Below are 20309 nucleotides of genomic sequence, written 5' to 3' on the forward strand. Positions count from 1 at the left end.
ATCACACAACAGTGTAAGTGATGAAGAGAAAGGACCGATCATCATAATGGAAGAAGTAAAGTCTGCCACTGCTGCAATGAAAAATGGCAAAGCAGTAGGTACAGATACAATACCGGGAGAAATACTAAAATGCTTGAACCACAATGGAATAAGAGAAATATTGAGGTTATGTAATAAAACATATGACAGTGGTGAATGGCCTGAGGACTTTTTGACAACAGTAATGATTCCATTACCGAAAAAACAAGGAACCAAGAAATGCAGCGAGCACAGGACAATCAGCCTCATTTCACATGCAGCCAAAGTGATGTTAAGAATAATTAATAAAAGACTTGAAAAAGTAATAGAGGAGAATCTCGGCGAGGAGCAGTTTGGCTTTAGACGGAATACGGGCACCAGAGATGCAATAGGGCTCCTACGAATCTTGGGAGAAAGGTTTATTGAAAAAGGAAGAGACCTATATATGTGCTTCATCGATTTAGAAAAGGCATTTGACAATGTGGTTTGGGACAAGCTGGCGACTATTATGAGGGAAAAGAGAGTGGACTGGAAAACCAGAAGACTTATAAACTCATTCTACCTTAATCAAAAAGTTTCAGTTAAAGTGAGAGGAGAAAGTACAAACTGGATCAGACTAGGGAAAGGAGTAAGACAAGGATGCTGTTTATCACCTACTCTTTTCAACCTGTACTTGGAAAATATGATTGACCAATGCTCATTAGATGACAAAGGAGTAGAAATTGGAGGAAGAAGAGTAGGGTGCTTGAGATTTGCTGATGACATGGTCCTTCTAGCCACAGGGGAAAAAGAATTACAGGATTTGGTGGACACCATTGCAACTAACGGAAAAAAATATGGAATGAAAATTAACACAAGTAAAACAAAAGTATTGGCAATAGGAGGAAATAAGGAAATAAAAATTGTGCTGAATGGAGAAACACTAGAACAGGTGCAAAATTTTAAGTATCTTGGAAGCAGGATAGACACCGACTGGAAGTGCACCACAGAAATTAAAACAAGGATAGTAATGGCAAAGGAGGCGTTTTATAAGAAAAGGAGAATCTTCTGCAGCGGTATGGACAGAGAACTCAGAAAGAGACTTATAAAATGTCTTGTATGGAGTGTTTTTCTATATGGCGCTGAAACATGGACTATGAGGAAAAAAGACAGAGAAAGGCTGGAGGCTTTTGAGATCTGGACATGGCGGAAGATGGAAAGAATAAGTTGGATGGACAGAGTAAAAAATGAAGAGGTACTGAGAAGAGTGGGAGAGAAAAGGCAGTTACTAGATGTAATAAAGAGAAGAAAAAGAAATTGGATTGGGCATATATTAAGAAAGAATGACGGACTGATAAAAACAGTTTTAGAAGATTATGTAGAAGGGAAAAGGAAGCGAGGAAGGAAGAGATTCCAGATACTGGATGACATGATGGACGGTACAACATACAGCAGCCTTAAGAAGGAAGCAATGGATCGCAGAAAATGGAGAGGCAAAGGACCTGCTAATAGAGCAGATAACTGATGATGATGATTAGAAATCCTTGGGTAACAGAAGAAATATTGAATTTAATTGATGAAAGGAGAAAATATAAAAACACAGTAAATGAAGCAGGCAAATGGGAATATAAACGTCTGAAAAATGAGATCGACAGGAAGTGCAAAATGGCTAAGCAGGGATGGCTAGAGGACAAATGTAAGGATGTAGAGGCTTATCTCACGAGGGGTAAGATAGATACTGCCTACAGGAAAATTAAAGAGACCTTTGGAGAAAAGAGAGCCACTTGTATGAATATCAAGAGCTCAGATGGAAACCCAGTTCTAAGCAAAGAAGGGAAAGCAGAAAGGCGGAAGGAGTATATAGAGGGGCTATACAAGGGCGATGTACTTGAGGACAATATTATGGAAATGGAAGAGGATGTAGATGAAGATGAAATGGGAGATACAATACTGCGTGGAGAGATTGACATAGCACTAAAAGATCTGAGTCAAAACAAGGCCCCGGGAGTAGACAACATTCCATTGGAACTACTGAGGGCCTTGGGAGAGCCAGTCCTGACAAAACTCTACCATCTGGTGAGCAAGATGTATGAGACAGGCGAAATACCCTTAGACTTCAAGAAGAATATAATAATTCCAATCCCAAAGAAAGCAGGCGTTGACAGATGTGAAAATTACTGAACTATCAGTTTAATAAGTCACAGCTGCAACATACTAACGCAAATTCTTTACAGACGAATGGAAAAACTGGTAGAAGCCGACCTCGGCGAAGATCAGTTTGGATTCCGCAGAAATGTTGGAACGCGTGAGGCAATACTGACCCTATGACTTATCTTAGAAAATAGATTAAGGAAAGGCAAACCTACATTTCTAGCATTTGTAGACTTAGAGAAAGCTTTTGACAATGTTGACTGGAATACTCTCTTTCAAATTCTAAAGGTGGCAGGGGTAAAATACAGGGAGCGAAAGGCTATTTACAATTTGTACAGAAACCAGATGGCAGTTATAACAGTTGAGGGGCATGAAAGGGAAGCAGTGGTTGGGAAGGGAGTGAGACAGGGTTGTAGCCTTTACCCGATGTTATTCAATCGGTATATTGAGCAAGCAGGAAAGGAAACAAAAGAAAAGTTCGGAGTAGTTATTAAAATCCATGGAGAAGAAATAAAAACGTTGAGGTTCGCCGATGACATTGTAATTCTGTCAGAGACAGCAAAGGACTTGGAAGAGCAGTTGAACGGAACGGACAGTGTCTTGAAAGGAGGATATAACATGAACATCAACAAAAGCAAAACGAGGATAATGGAATGTAGTCGAATTAAATCGGATGAGGAGGGAATTAGATTAGGAAATGAGACATTTAAAGTAGTAAAGGAGTTTTGCTATTTGGGGAGCAAAATAACTGATGATGGTCGAAGTAGAGAGGATACAGAATGTAGACTGGCAATGGCACGGAAAGCGTTTCTGAAGAAGAGAAATTTGTTAACATTGAGTATAGATTGAAGTGTCAGGAAGTCGTTTCTGAAAGTATTTGTATGGAGTGTATCCATGTATGGAAGTTAAACACGGACGATAAACAGTATGGATAAGAAGAGAATAAAAGCTTTTGAAATGTGGTGCTACAGAAGAATGCTGAAGATTAGATGGGTAGATCACATAACTAATGAGGAGGTATTGAACAGAATAGGGGAGAAGAGGAGTTTGTGGCACAACTTGACTAAAAGAAGGGATTGGTTGGTAGGACATGTCCTGAGGCATCGAGGTATCACCAATTTAGTATTGGAGGACAGTGTGAAGGGTAAAAATCGTAGAGGGAGACCAAGAGATGAATACACTAAGCAGATTCAGAAGGATGTAGGTTGCAGTAGCTACTGGGAGATGATGAAGCTTGCACAGGATAGAGTAGCATGGAGAGCTGCATCAAACCAGTCTCTGGACTGAAGACCACAACAACAACATATTTCACCAATTTTGGTTCAGTAATTCTTAATTTGATGTTACATAAAATCCAGGCTCTAATTATAATAAATTTAAAGTAGTTTTCCAAACAGTTTTACACACACACACACACACACACACACACACACATATATATATATATATATATCTAAAAACAAAGATGATGTGACTTACCAAATTAAAGTGCTGGCAGGTCGACAGACACACAAACAAACACAAACATACACACAAAATTCAAGCTTTCGCAACAAACTGTTGCCTCATCAGGAAAGAAGGAAGGAGAGGGAAAGACGAAAGGATGTGGGTTTTAAGGGAGAGGGTAAGGAGTCATTCCAATCCCGGGAGCGGAAAGACTTACCTTAGGGGGAAAAAAGGACGGGTATACACTCGCGCACACACACACATATCCATCCACACATATACAGACACAAGCAGACATATTTAAAGACTATTGGTCTTTAAATATGTCTGCTTGTGTCTGTATATGTGTGGATGGATATGTGTGTGTGTGCGCGAGTGTATACCCGTCCTTTTTTCCCCCTAAGGTAAGTCTTTCCGCTCCCGGGATTGGAATGACTCCTTACCCTCTCCCTTAAAACCCACATCCTTTCGTCTTTCCCTCTCCTTCCTTCTTTCCTGATGAGTCAACAGTTTGTTGCGAAAGCTTGAATTTTGTGTGTATGTTTGTGTTTGTTTGTGTGTCTGTCGACCTGCCAGCACTTTAATTTGGTAAGTCACATCATCTTTGTTTTTAGATATATATTTCCTACGTGGACTGTTTCCCTCTATTATATATATATATATATATATATATATATATATATATATATATATATATATATATATATATATATATATATATATATGAATATAATAGAGGGAAACATTCCACGTGGGAAAAATATATCTAAAAAGAAAGATGATGAAACTTACCAAACAAAAGCGCTGGCAGGTCGATAGACACACAAACAAACACAAACATACACACAAAATTCTAGCTTTCGCAACCAATGGTTGCCTCGTCAGGAAAGAGGGAAGGAGAAGGAAAGACAAAAGGATATGGGTTTTAAGGGAGAGGGTAAGGAGTCATTCCAATCCCGGGAGCGGAAAGACTTACCTTAGGGGGAAAAAAGGACAGGTATACACTCGCACACACACACATATCCATCCACACATACACAGACACAAGCAGACATTTGTAAAGGCAAAGAGTTTGGGCATTTTTTGGGCAGAGATGTCAGTCGGGGCGGATGTACAGAGGCAAAGATGAAGTTGAAAGACAGGTGAAGTATGAGCGACGGCAAATTGAAATTAGAAATTAGCGGAGATTGAGGCCTGGCGGATAGCGAGAAGAAAGGATATGCTGAAGGGCAAGTTCCCATCTCCGGAGTTCTGACAGGTTGGTGTTAGTGGGAAGTATCCAGATAACCCGGACGGTGTAACACTGTGCCAAGATGTGCTGGCCGTGCACCAAGGCATGTTTAGCCACAGGGTGATCCTCATTACCAACAAACACTGTCTGCCTGTGTCCATTCATGCGAATGGACAGTTTGTTGCTGGTCATTCCCACATAGAACGCTTCACAGTGTAGGCAGGTCAGTTGGTAAATCACGTGGGTGCTTTCACACGTGGCTCTGCCTTTGATCGTGTACACCTTCCGGGTTACAGGACTGGAATAGGTGGTGGTGGGAGGGTGCATGGGACAGGTTTTACACCGGGGGCGGTTACAGGGGTAGGAGCCAGAGGGTAGGGAAGGTGGTTTGGGGATTTCATAGGGATGAACTAAGAGGTTGCGAAGGTTAGGTGGACGGCGGAAAGACACTCTTGGTGGAGTGGGGAGGATTTCATGAAGGATGGATCTCATTTCAGGGCAGGATTTGAGGAAGTCGTATCCCTGCTGGAGAGCCACATTCAGAATCTGATCCAGTCCCGGAAAGTATCCTGTCACAAGTGGCGCACTTCTGGGGTTCTTCTGTGGAAGGTTCCGGGTTTGAGGAGATGAGGATGTGGCTCTGGTTATTTGCTTCTGTACCAGGTCGGGAGGGTAGTTACGGGATGCAAAAGCTGTTTTCAGGTTGTTGGTGTAATGGTTCAAGGATTCCGGACTGGAGCAGATTCGTTTGCCACGAAGACCTAGGCTGTAGGGAAGGGACCGTTTGATGTGGAATGGGTGGCAGCTGTCATAATGGAGGTACTGTTGCTTGTTGGTGGGTTTAATGTGGACGGACGTGTGAAGCTGGCCACTGGACAGGTGGAGGTCAACGTCAAGGAAAGTGGCATGGGATTTGGAGTAGGACCAGGTGAATCTGATGGAACCAAAGGAGTTGAGGTTGGAGAGGAAATTCTGGAGTTCTTCTTCACTGTGAGTCCAGATCACGAAAATGTCATCAATAAATCTGTACCAAACTTCGGGTTGGCAGGCCTGGGTAACCAGGAAGGCTTCCTCTAAGTGACCCATGAATAGGTTGGCATACGAGGGGGCCATCCTGGTACCCATGGCTGTTCCCTTTAATTGTTGGTATGTCTGGCCTTCAAAAGTGAAGAAGTTGTGGGTCAGGATGAAGCTGGCTAAGGTAATGAGGAAAGAGGTTTTAGGTAGGGCGGCAGGTGATCGGCGTGAAAGGAAGTGCTCCATCGCAGCGAGGCCCTGGACATGCGGAATATTTGTGTATAAGGAAGTGGCATCAATGGTTACAAGGATGGTTTCCGGGGGTAACAGACTGGGTAGGGATTCCAGGCGTTTGAGAAACGCCTGGAATCCCTACCCAGTCTGTTACCCCCGGAAACCATCCTTGTAACCATTGATGCCACTTCCTTATACACAAATATTCCGCATGTCCAGGGCCTCGTTGCGATGGAGCACTTCCTTTCACGCCGATCACCTGCCGCCCTACCTAAAACCTCTTTCCTCATTACCTTAGCCAGCTTCATCCTGACCCACAACTTCTTCACTTTTGAAGGCCAGACATACCAACAATTAAAGGGAACAGCCATGGGTACCAGGATGGCCCCCTCGTATGCCAACCTATTCATGGGTCACTTAGAGGAAGCCTTCCTGGTTACCCAGGCCTGCCAACCCGAAGTTTGGTACAGATTTATTGATGACATTTTCGTGATCTGGACTCACAGTGAAGAAGAACTCCAGAATTTCCTCTCCAACCTCAACTCCTTTGGTTCCATCAGATTCACCTGGTCCTACTCCAAATCCCATGCCACTTTCCTTGACGTTGACCTCCACCTGTCCAGTGGCCAGCTTCACACGTCCGTCCACATTAAACCCACCAACAAGCAACAGTACCTCCATTATGACAGCTGCCACCCATTCCACATCAAACGGTCCCTTCCCTACAGCCTAGGTCTTCGTGGCAAACGAATCTGCTCCAGTCCGGAATCCTTGAACCATTACACCAACAACCTGAAAACAGCTTTTGCATCCCGTAACTACCCTCCCGACCTGGTACAGAAGCAAATAACCAGAGCCACATCCTCATCTCCTCAAACCCGGAACCTTCCACAGAAGAACCCCAGAAGTGCGCCACTTGTGACAGGATACTTTCCGGGACTGGATCAGATTCTGAATGTGGCTCTCCAGCAGGGATACGACTTCCTCAAATCCTGCCCTGAAATGAGATCCATCCTTCATGAAATCCTCCCCACTCCACCAAGAGTGTCTTTCCGCCGTCCACCTAACCTTCGCAACCTCTTAGTTCATCCCTATGAAATCCCCAAACCACCTTCCCTACCCTCTGGCTCCTACCCCTGTAACTGCCCCCGGTGTAAAACCTGTCCCATGCACCCTCCCACCACCACCTATTCCAGTCCTGTAACCCGGAAGGTGTACACGATCAAAGGCAGAGCCACGTGTGAAAGCACCCACGTGATTTACCAACTGACCTGCCTACACTGTGAAGCGTTCTATGTGGGAATGACCAGCAACAAACTGTCCATTCGCATGAATGGACACAGGCAGACAGTGTTTGTTGGTAATGAGGATCACCCTGTGGCTAAACATGCCTTGGTGCACGGCCAGCACATCTTGGCACAGTGTTACACCGTCCGGGTTATCTGGATACTTCCCACTAACACCAACCTGTCAGAACTCCGGAGATGGGAACTTGCCCTTCAGCATATCCTTTCTTCTCGCTATCCGCCAGGCCTCAATCTCCGCTAATTTCTAATTTCAATTTGCCATCGCTCATACTTCACCTGTCTTTCAACTTCATCTTTGCCTCTGTACATCCGCCCCGACTGACATCTCTGCCCAAAAAATGCCCAAACTCTTTGCCTTTACAAATATCTGCTTGTGTCTGTGTATGTGTGGATGGATATGTGTGTGTGTGCGAGTGTATACCTGTCCTTTTTTCCCCCTAAGGTAAGTCTTTCCGCTCCCGGGATTGGAATGACTCCTTACCCTCTCCCTTAAAACCCATATCCTTTTGTCTTTCCTTCTCCTTCCCTCTTTCCTGACGAGGCAACCATTGGTTGCGAAAGCTAGAATTTTGTGTGTATGTTTGTGTTTGTTTGTGTGTCTATCGACCTGCCAGCGCTTTTGTTTGGTAAGTTTCATCATCTTTCTTTTTAGATATATATATATATATATATATATATATATATATATATATATATATATATATATATATATATAATGGAAGGAAACATTCCACGTGGGAAAAATTATATATAAAAACAAAGATGAGGTGACTTACCGAACAAAAGCGCTGGCAGGTCGATAGACACACAAACAAACACAAACATACACACAAAATTCAAGCTTTCGCAACAAACTGTTGCCTCATCAGGAAAGAGGGAAGGAGAGGGGAAGACGAAAGGAAGTGGGTTTTAAGGGAGAGGGTAAGGAGTCATTCCAATCCCGGGAGCGGAAAGACTTACCTTAGGGGGAAAAAAGGACAGGTATACACTCGCACACACGCACATATCCATCCACACATACAGACACAAGCAGACATATTTAAAGACAAAGAGTTTGGGCAGAGATGTCAGTCGAGGCAGAAGTGTAGAGGCAAAGAAGTTGTTGAAAGACAGGTGAGGTATGAGTGGCGGCAACTTGAAATTAACGGAGATTGAGGCCTGGCGGATGACGAGAAGAGAGGATATACTGAAGGGCAAGTTCCCATCTCCGGAGTTCGGATAGGTTGGTGTTGGTGGGAAGTATCCAGATAACCCGGACGGTGTAACACTGTGCCAAGATGTGCTGGCTGTGCACCAAGGCATGTTTAGCCACAGGGTGATCCTCATTACCAACAAACACTGTCTGCCTGTGTCCATTCATGCGAATGGACAGTTTGTTGCTGGTCATTCCCACATAGAATGCATCACAGTGTAGGCAGGTCAGTTGGTAAATCACGTGGGTGCTTTCACACGTGGCTCTGCCTTTGATCGTGTACACCTTCCGGGTTACAGGACTGGAGTAGGTGGTGGTGGGAGGGTGCATGGGACAGGTTTTGCATCGGGGGCGGTTACAAGGATAGGAGCCAGAGGGTAGGGAAGGTGGTTTGGGGATTTCATAGGGATGAACTAACAGGTTACGAAGGTTAGGTGGACGGCGGAAAGACACTCTTGGCGGAGTGGGGAGGATTTCATGAAGGATGGATCTCATTTCAGGGCAGGATTTGAGGAAGTCGTATCCCTGCTGGAGAGCCACATTCAGAGTCTGGTCCAGTCCCGGAAAGTATCCTGTCACAAGTGGGGCACTTTTGTGGTTCTTCTGTGGGGGATTCTGGGTTTGAGGGGACGAGGAGCTTTCAGACAACACCACATACAAAGTTTGCCAAGGTAACCCCATTCCCGATGTCCAGGCGGAGCTTCAAGGAATCCTCAGAACCTTAGGCCCCCTGCAAAACCTTTCACCTGACTCCATCAACCTCCTGACCCCACCGACACCCCGCACCCCTACCTTCTACCTTCTTCCTAAAATCCACAAACCCAATCATCCCGGCCGCCCCATTGTAGCTGGTTACCAAGCCCCCACAGAGCGTATCTCTGCCTACATAGATCAACACCTTCAACCCATTACATGCAGTCTCCCATCCTTCATCAAGGACACCAACCACTTCCTTGAACGCCTGGAATCCTTACCCAATCTGTTACCTCCGGAAACCATCCTTGTAACCATTGATGCCACGTCCTTATACACAAATATTCCGCACGTCCAGGGCCTCGCTGCGATGGAGCATTTCCTTTCACGCCGATCACCTGCCACCCTACCTAAAACCTCTTTCCTCATCACCTTAGCCAGCTTCATCCTGACCCACAACTTCTTCACTTTTGAGGGCCAGACATACCAACAATTAAAGGGAACAGCCATGGGCACCAGGATGGCCCCCTCGTACGCCAACCTATTCATGGGTCGCTTAGAGGAAGCCTTCTTGGTTACCCAAGTCTGCCAACCCAAAGTTTGGTACAGATTTATTGATGACATCTTCATGATCTGGACTCACAGTGAAGAAGAACTCCACAATTTCCTCTCCAACCTCAACTCCTTTGGTTCCATCAGTTTCACCTGGTCCTACTCCAAATCTCATGCCACTTTCCTTGACGTTGACCTCCACCTGTCCAATGGCCAACTTCACACGTCCGTCCACATCAAACCCACCAACAAGCAACAGTACCTCCATTATGACAGCTGCCACCCATTCCACATCAAACGGTCCCTTCCCTACAGCCTAGGTCTTCGTGGCAAACGAATCTGCTCCAGTCCGGAATCCCTGAATCATTACACCAACAACCTGAAAACATCTTTCGCATCCCGCAACTACCCTCCCGACCTGGTACAGAAGCAAATAACCAGAACCAGAGCCACTTCCTCGTCCCCTCAAACCCAGAATCCCCCACAGAAGAACCACAAAAGTGCCCCACTTGTGACAGGATACTTTCCAGGACTGGACCAGACTCTGAATGTGGCTCTCCAGCAGGGATACGACTTCCTCAAATCCTGCCCTGAAATGAGATCCATCCTTCATGAAATCCTCCCCACTCTGCCAAGAGTGTCTTTCCGCCGTCCACCTAACCTTCGTAACCTGTTACTTCATCCCTATGAAATCCCCAAACCACCTTCCCTACCCTCTGGCTCCTATCCTTGTAACCGCCCCCGATGCAAAACCTGTCCCATGCACCCTCCCACCACCACCTACTCCAGTCCTGTAACCCGGAAGGTGTACACGATCAAAGGCAGAGCCACGTGTGAAAGCACCCACGTGATTTACCAACTGACCTGCCTACACTGTGATGCATTCTATGTGGGAATGACCAGCAACAAACTGTCCATTCGCATGAATGGACACAGGCATACAGTGTTTGTTGGTAATGAGGATCACCCTGTGGCTAAACATGCCTTGGTGCACAGCCAGCACATCTTGGCACAGTGTTACACCGTCCGGGTTATCTGGATACTTCCCACCAACACCAACCTATCCGAACTCCGGAGATGGGAACTTGCCCTTCAGTATATCCTCTCTTCTCGTCATCCGCCAGGCCTCAATCTCCGCTAATTTCAAGTTGCCGCCACTCATACCTCACCTGTCTTTCAACAACTTCTTTGCCTCTACACTTCTGCCTCGACTGACATCTCTGCCCAAACTCTTTGTCTTTAAATATGTCTGCTTGTGTCTGTATGTGTGGATGGATATGTGCGTGTGTGCGAGTGTATACCTGTCCTTTTTTCCCCCTAAGGTAAGTCTTTCCGCTCCCGGGATTGGAATGACTCCTTACCCTCTCCCTTAAAACCCACTTCCTTTCGTCTTCCCCTCTCCTTCCCTCTTTCCTGATGAGGCAACAGTTTGTTGCGAAAGCTTGAATTTTGTGTGTATGTTTGTGTGTCTATCGACCTGCCAGCGCTTTTGTTCGGTAAGTCACCTCATCTTTGTTTTTTATATATAATTTTTCCCACGTGGAATGTTTCCTTCCATTATATATATATATATATATCTCAAAACCACACACCAGGTCAAAAAGAACTTAGAAAAGCCTCACATATGTCCATCAGACACTTTCAGCAGAAATTCATATAAAGATATAAGTTAGCGAATGAGAAGTACTATCAATAATGAAGTCTACACAAAACTGCAGACAAAATGGACTGAAGAAAAAGAATCCGAGAGGGGCGGGAATGAGACCTGCTTGGAAACTCCAAAGATTGAAGAATAATAGCTTTTCACGATACAATAGGGTCCAATGACACCTAATATAATAGAAAATCCAGGATGGAATGTAACAATATTATGAAAAGGAAACTTTCTGTTCACCATATAGTGAAGATGCCGAGTCGCAGATATGCACAACAAAAAGACTGTCAAAAATAAGCTTTTGGTCAACAAGGCCTTGATCAAAAATAGACCACACACACACACACACACACACACACACACACACACACGAGACTGCAGTCTCTGACAGCTGAAGCCTCACCTGCGGCAGCAGCAGTGCATGATAGGGGTGGAAACTGGGTGAGGGTAAGGAAGAGGCTGGGGCGGGCAGGGGGAGGTATAGTAGGGGTGGAAACTGGGTGAGGGTAAGGAAGATGCTGGGGTAGGCAGGGGGAGGTATAGTAGGGTAGGGGTGGAGGGCAGTGAATTGTTGCTGGGGAACACGCAGAGATGAGGTGGAGAGAGGGTAGGGCAGCTAGGTGCAGTTGGGAGGTTAGATGTAGGACAAGGAAGTGGAGGGGGCGGAGGGGTGGGGGGGGGGGGTGGATAGCGGAAAAGAAGTAAAAAGACTGGGTGTGTTGGTGGAATGAGGGCTGTGTAGTGCTGGAATGGGAACCAGGAGGGGGCTGGATGGGTGAGGACAGTGACTAACAAAGGTTGAGGCCAGGAGGGTTACATGAAAGTAGGATGTATTGCAGGGAAAGTTCCCACCAGCGCAATTCAGAAAATTTGGGTTTGATGGCGAGGATGCCTGTGGTACAGGCTGTGAAGCAGTCATTGAAATGAAGGAAGTTGTGTTGGGCAGTGTGTTCAGCAACAGGGTGGTCCATTTGTTTCTTGACTACAGTTTGTTGGTGGCCATTCATGCAGACAGACAGCTCGTTGGTTGTCATGCCCACTTAGAATGCAGCACAGTGGTTGCAGCTTAGCTTGCAGATGACATGACTGGTTTTACAGGTAGCCCTGCCTCTGATGGGATAGGTGATGCTAGTGACCAGACTGGAGTAGGTGGTGGTGGGACGATGTATGGGACAGGTCTTGCATCTAGGTCTATTAAAGGGATATGAGCAATGAGGTAAGAGATTGTGAGCAGGTGTGGGAGGGGTGGGGAGGATAGTGGGCAGGACATTTCTCATTTCACGTCATGATGGGAAGTAGTCGGTACCCTGGCGGAGAATGTGATTCAGTTTCTCCAGTCCTGGGTGGTACTGAGTTACGAGGGGAACTCTCCTCTGTGGCCGGATGGTGAGACTTCGGGATGTGGTCAGAGACTGGAAACATAAGGCAAGGGAGATTTGTTTTTTACATGGTTGGGAGGATGATTACAGTTAGTGAAGGCTTCAGTGAGACCCTTGGTATATTTCGAGAGGGACCTCTCGTCACTGCAGATGTGACAACCAAAGGTGACTATGCTGTATGGAAGGCACTTCTTGGTATGGAATGGGTGGCAGCTGTCAATGTAGAGGTATTGCTGGTGGTTAGTAGGTTCAATATGGACCGAAGTACTGATGTATCCACCTTTGGGGTGAAGGTAAACATATAGAAAGATGGATATTTGGGTTGAGTAGGAACAGCTGAAGCAAATGGGGGAGAAATCTATAGAGGTTCTGGAGGAATGTGGATAGGGAGTCCCCATCCTCAATCTAGATTGCCCTTGAACCTGAACCAGGTGAGGGATTTAGGATTCTGTGTGTTTAGGAAGGCTCCTCTAGATGGTCCATGAATAGGTTGGCATAGGATGGTGCCAATATGGGTGCCCATAGCCGTACCCCAGATTTGCCCACTATCCCCCCCCCCTCCCCACACACACACACACACACACACACACACACACACAGTGGTATTCCGCTGTCCACCAAACCTACAAATGTGCTCCTGCTCGCAACCCCTTACCTCATGGCTCATGTCACTATAGTAGAAATACATGCAAGATCTGTCACATACATCCTCCCACCACCAACTACTCCAGTCCGGCCACAAACATCACCTATTCCATCAAAGGTAGGACTACCTGTGAAACCAGTCATGTGATCTACAAGCTAATCTGCAACAGCTGTGCTGCAGTCTATGTGGGCATGACAACCAACAAGCTGTCTGTCCACATGAATCGTCACCAACAAACTGTGGTCAAGAAGCAAGTGGACCACCCTGTTGCTGAGCATGCTGTCCAACATAACACCCTTAATTTCAATGACTGATTCACAGCCTGTGCCATATGGATCCTTCCCAGCTTTTCTGAATTGTGAAGGTGGGAACTCTCACTGCAATATATCCTATGTTCCCATAACTCTCCTGGCCTCAACCTTCATTAGTCAGTGTCCTCACCCATCCAGCCCCTTCCCTGTTCCCATTCCAGCACTACACAGCTCTCATTCCAGTAATGCACCCAGTACTCTTACTTCTCTCGTTTTCCGCTAACCCCCCCCCCCCCCCCCCCTCTCCCCTCAAACTCTTCCCTGCCCTGTGTCTAACCTCCCAACTGCACCTAGCAGCCATACCCTCTCCTCACCTCATCTCATCTCTGCGTGTTCCCCAGCAGCACTTCACTCTCACTCACCTTCAACCTACCATTCCTCCCCTCTCCGTCCCAGCCTCCTCCTTAGCTCCACTCATTTGCCACTCCCATCATGCACTGCTGCTGCTGCTCGCAGTGTGGCTTCAGCTGTCAGAGACTGCAGTTTTGTGTGTGTGTGTGTGTGTGTGTGTGTGTGTGTGTGTGTGTGTGTCATCTATTTGGCCGAAAGCTTATTTGCAACAGTCTTTTTGTTGTGCCTATCTGCAATCAGCATCTCTTCTATATAATGAGTAGAAACTTTCCTTTTCATAATACTATAATAATAACAGAACAATATTCACTGCTAAACGGTCAGTCACTGTACTGGTATATAACAGTTGTCATGCTCAACAGTTTCTAAGTAGCGGCAATGCTGTGAGTCCTTGGTTATGCTAGAAAATCTTATACTTGCCCTCCTTTCAATGCTGGTAGACTTCACTTGTATCTGACAAGATTCAAGCCACGAGTTCACAGTTGTAAATGGGCGGTGGCAGAGACTCATGAGTCAAGTGTCCTAGTGTACAGGAATGGCCAGTTAGAAGATGGCATCAGAGGGCCCAATGGCAAATTTAAAGTGAGTATACAGAGGAATGACACAATTTTAGAGACTTCACTGGTCTCATACAGATGTGATTTGATGTATATACGCTGAAGCAACAGCTCAAAATTTGTAACAAGGCTGAGAATCAAACCCGGGTCTCCTGCTTACTGGAGAGCCTTGGTAATTTTGTTCATGTGTAAGGGGGAATTTAAAGTATACTGAGGCAACAGTGAGAATCTGGATCAATGAAGGAGTAGTGCCAGGGTAATCTGTGCAGTTGTGCTAACCACTGTGCCAAGGTGGCTTAATGGCTAATCCATCTGCCTAGTAAGCAGCAGGAGACCCATGTTCAATTCCCAGCTTTGGTACAAATTTTCACCTGCTGCTTCAGTCTATATACATCAGAGTATACAATGCTCATTTCTGAGCTCTACACGTTCTGCATGTCGGCAAGTGGGCTACGGTGGTATGGGGTTGTGCCAGTGGGGTGGGTAGGTGAGAGAGAGGTGGGTGGCAGAAAGAGGGGTTGGGGTGTGTATGTAACAGCTTGAGGGGTGATAACAGGTTTGCTGGCTAGGAATGTGAGAAGGGAAAAAAAGGGGGGGAATGGCAGGGGTATGGGCTAGGCATGTGATCCATGGGTACCAGAGCCTGTGGGGTGCAGCACACAATGGAGGTGGCATGGAGGCCTGGACTGGGAGGTGGTAACAGACAGATGAAGAGGAAACTGTTGAGCAGAGGTTGTGGGACCAACTGGTTAAGGGAGATTGAGGCCAGGACAGTTACAGGGCCAAAGAATGCAATGTGAGGATAACTCCAATCTGCGTAGTTCAGAAAAGCTGGTGGTGAAAGAAGGGTCAGGGTAGCCCAAGGTGTGAAGAAGTCAGTGAATGTGACCTGCTGCTCTCAACGAGTGTTGTACCATTAGGTGGCCAAATCTGTTCTTGGCCACAGTTTGGTGGTGGCCATTCATTTCAATGGACAACTGGTTGGTCATCACATTGACATACAAAACTGTGCACTGATTGCAGACAGCTGGTATATGACGTGGTTGCTCTGACATGTGGCCTGGATTCTGATAGGAAAAGCCTGAGACAGGGTCGGAGTAGGAAGTGGTGGGTGGGTGGACTGTGCAGGTGTTGCTTCAGTCTTTCACAGGGATATGATTCTGTGACAAGAGGTTGGGAATGACATAGGAATGGACCAGGATGTTTCGTAGGTTGGGTTGGTGATAGAATACTATTTTATTAGGGGCAGGAAGGATCTTGGGTAGGACCTCCCTCATACCTGGGTACAATGATAAATAATCGAAGCCCTGGCGAAGGACATGGTGCAGTTCTTCCAGTCCAGAGGGATTTGGGGGGGGGGGGGGTGCATTCCTTCCTAGCTGATTCTTAATCCAATGTCCCCACACTCTCTACTCAACAACTCACCTTGCTCTGTCTAGTCACCCCCACCCAATTCCCTTCTTCCAGTCATCCATTCTTCCCATATTCCAAGGCAGCAAACCTGTTGCCTACCTTCATGCTGCTAGCTACCCACCCCCAGTCCCGGCTTCTCTCTCTCTCTCTCTCTACCTTCCCCACCCGCCAACCACCACACCATCGTCCACCTGCCAAAATGCAATTGCAGAATTGTGTGGTAAGCTGGCACAACGTAGGTGCACAGTGTGTGTGTGTGTGTGTGTGTGTGTGTGTGTGTGTTTGTTCGTTTGTTTGGGGGAGGGGGCTTAATCTGAAAAAGAATATTTGAGAGATGAACTACCCTGCTCAAGCTCTTGGTTACATGTCTTAAGGATTGCTCAGCATCTTCACTACATTGCAAGCTACTTTTATGCATTACATTGTTTTAATGCAAAGTAAAACTGACCTCAACACAAAGTGGTTTGAACACTGCTGTGCTTTACTAGGTATGGTTCTATTTTAGATGGTACCCTCTTACCTTCCTTCGATCTGTGCAACTGACTTTCCCGGCCAGTAATATGGTGACCCACAGTTCAACAGGGGCTCTCAACCATGGTACAACTTAGCAATTTTTACATATACAACTCATTGTCACAGATGGAAGTAGTGATAAGAGACAGAAGAAGACAAAGATTTGAAACCCAAATCTTTAGAGCTGTAATTTGGCAGATATTCACTTCACCACCTAGTCAAATTCAATTATAATTTTCCTTACAATTAAATAAAAGTATGTATTGCTTTATACACTTTCATTCAATTGAGAGAAGTAATCTAGAAACGTGACTGTTGCACTACTTCAATGTTCTCAAAATGTGTGATGCAAGTGCTGAGAGGTTACAACTACTCAGGCAAAGAATGGTCTTTTATGGTTCCAGGTAGATGATCAAGAGCCTGTTGTTCCACAAGATTCAAGAAAGGAGTAAGGGGAATTATTTTTACCATCAACAGTCAACAGTGCTGAAACATGATGTACTGAATAGGAACAAGAGCCTTACAAATGCGGGACCCAGCTTCCCCACTAGAATTCAATTATTATTTTGGGTGTTGTTGAAAATGAACATGAGCAATAATGTTATTTTTTCTGCGTAACACCTTCAGTGGCAGCAGGTGAGATATGTCAAACAGAATCTAGTTTGCAATGCATCAATCGTGATTTCACAACTTCCTTTTGGTAACTTCTGCTGAGCTCACAGGACTCTGCAAGGGCATTATCCTTAAAATTAAATGATAATGGGGAACGAAACTGGCTGAAATGTGGTAATGTACAGCTCTCATTGTAACAGATATGTGAACATTTCTAACAATATTATCATTGCATCACTATTCTGTGTCTAACTGTCATAATATTTATTCTATGTCTCTAAGACTTATATTCTGCTACTTTAAATGACTTAGCTTTTTGTTTGATCCATAATAGGTGTCTGCAGTTCAAAGAACAAAAACCTTACTTTTACTGACTGCAATACATCATCAGTTCCACATTTTTACATTATTACTAAACTATAATGTTCTTAAGTACATACCAAATTTTTATATTAATATATCCATTATTTAAAAGTGGCATCCATTAAAATATTTAATAATTTACTGGAAATATTATAATGATGTCTTTACAAAAACTGAGTCCAATTACCTGTTATACTACTGGCTAGACCTTTGCTCTGTGTTGTGTCAAGACCACCTAGACCAATGGAAGGTGCAGAACTAGTTGTGGTTGCTGTGCTGGTGGTAGGTTTTGTAAATGAAGTAAATAAGCTGCTAGATGCCGTTGCCGTACTACCAAAAGCTGGTAATGTTAATCCAGATGTAGTTGTTGCAGTTGCTGCTGTGGCAAAAAGTCCCCCTGGCTTGCTTGTTGCTGTGCCAATACCAAAGCCTAGGCTTGTACTTGTAGTAGTAGGTGTACTAAAGAGGTTACTTGAGGTAGGGGTAGCTAACAAGGAAGACCCAAATGGCTGCGATTGTGTTGCTGGAGTGCCAAATGCTGTCCCAGCTGTTGCTGTTGTAGCTGCTGCTGCAAGTGTACCAATTCCTGCTGTTGTTCCTGGTGCTGCTGCTGCTGTAGTAGACGATGCTCCAAAGGCAAAACCACCAGAACCAAAAGCTGGAGTAGGAGCAGCTGAAGTCGTCACCTGACTACCAAAAGATAAAGGAATTGGGGCCGCGGTAGTTGTCAGAGTAGTAAATGCCAATGTTGGTTGGCTAGTTGTTGCAGGTGTTCCAAACTGAGCTGGAGCAGAGGAGGACGGAGTGGCAAAGAGTGCTGCGCTTCCAAAAGTAAGCCCTGTCTGAGTTGTAGTGGTGGGAGTTCCAAAATTAACTGTGGGCTGTGCAGATGACACTGGAGTCCCAAATGGCAATGTAGATGCTGCAGTTGGTTGGGATTGTTGGGTAGTTGGTGTCCCAAATGAAAGACCAGTTGTGGCTTGTGCTCCAAACGTAAGTCCTGATGCTTGGGTAGTAGGTGTCCCGAATGTTAATCCTGAAGCCTGTGTAGTTGTTGCAGTTCCAAACAAACCAGTATTCTGTGTAACACCAGGAGTGCCAAATGTTATTCCTGAAGTTGCATTTGCCTGCTGCGGTGTTCCAAAAAGAGAGCTAGTCGTAGTTGCAGTTCCAAGGCCAAAAGCTGGTGTAGATGGTCTGGAAAAAAGAACAACAGTTAAATGAAAACTTTGCTAAATAAATTTTTCACAAAATAGTAGGGAAGTTACAAGAAGACTTACACACACAGTTTTATCTTAGTATTGTATGATAAAATTAATAAATCCAGACAACAAAAAATTAAAAACATGTAAATAACAGTATTATCAAGTGATTAAATATTCCTTTCCCTTTGCCTGAAGCAATTTAGAGAAAAGGGTAACTGGACAGAGATTTGGACCCCACTCCTGAATGTGAATCTACAAGTCCAGCACTTTACCATCATGACACATCTGTACTACACTGGCTTGAAAAATAACATAAGATTTTTGATTTCATAAGACTACTTGGTGGGCAAAACAAAATTTACACTCATACTACATCACCTTAGCTAATTTTCAATATAAGAATCCACCCATCTTTCAGCATTGGCGGACTTTGCAAATGCTCTCTTTGTAGAATACTGGTATTGGAAAAACACTGCCAGCCATGGTTTACTTATGAACGCTGCAACTGTTCCGAGCGGTACATGAAATATGTAACACATCTGTTAATGAAGGTATAGCAACTGGATGTCCAGTACCTTGTTAATATGAGAGGCTGATGGCTTGCAGCAAAGAAGTGGCTCCCCATATACTATTAACATTTCAGCATTAATATTAACACCACTTTGGTTTATCCCTTACACACACACACACACACACACACACACACACACACACACACACACGGGTGCACATGTTTCACAATTTCCTATACTTATTCTAGAATGACGAATGATGTTTTTTCTAAATATGGCTGGCACAGTGGATCTTCTGTGTGTACACTAACTGAGTTGCTTGATGTACTCATACGATCCATTGATTAGGATTGCCAAAGGAATGTGTGAGGATAACTGATAATGTAATGCAATTGTAGCCATCATTTTAGACAGCTAAATTGCATAAAATAGACAGGCTGTCCATAAAAGAATGTCTTTCTTATAAATTTTAATAGTATCCAACTATCATCTTTGTAGGGCATTGGTTGAAGGTCGCAATTAAAGATTAACTCAAACAGTTTCAGATAAGTGCATGCATGAGTACTGTTTTGTTGTTTCCAGTTTTCCGCACCACATATACAAAATGGTGGCCCCTGAGTGTAAAGTGCTTTGTGTTCTGCAGTTTGCTAAGTGTGAACCTATAATTTCAGTTCAACCCATGTTTCTTTTCAAGTTTAACTGGATCCCCCACGTTGCAGAAACATTGGCTAATGATACAGTCAATTCGAAATTACTTGATGTGTGTGTAAATGCGAAAGCACAGGATGACCAAAAGTGTCTGAAGAGGATGTTGACCATGTCAGGGTATCTTACTTTCACAGTCCCAAGATGTCTGTTCGGAAAGCAGGTCCTGAGCTTCAGTTGCCAAAGACAAAAGTGCACAAGGTTTTAAGAAAACAATTACACATGCCCATAATGTTACAGTTGGTGCATGCTTTACTAGAAAACTATT

The 20309-nt window shown here is 44.9% G+C and overlaps 1 protein-coding gene across 1 annotated transcript in view; it reads right to left on the reverse strand.

Annotated features, from left to right (window-relative positions):
* LOC126412157 (nuclear pore complex protein Nup58-like) overlaps positions 1-20309 on the reverse strand; it is a 148168-nt gene that overhangs the window by 105475 nt on the left and 22384 nt on the right. Inside the window, exon 2 of the mRNA XM_050081616.1 lies at positions 17807-18816. Within this exon, the coding sequence (XP_049937573.1) occupies positions 17807-18816 (1010 nt within the window). The remainder of the gene's footprint in view (positions 1-17806; positions 18817-20309) is intronic.

The sequence above is a fragment of the Schistocerca serialis genome, chromosome 7, assembly GCF_023864345.2.
Source record: "Schistocerca serialis cubense isolate TAMUIC-IGC-003099 chromosome 7, iqSchSeri2.2, whole genome shotgun sequence".
NCBI lineage: Eukaryota > Metazoa > Arthropoda > Insecta > Orthoptera > Acrididae > Schistocerca > Schistocerca serialis.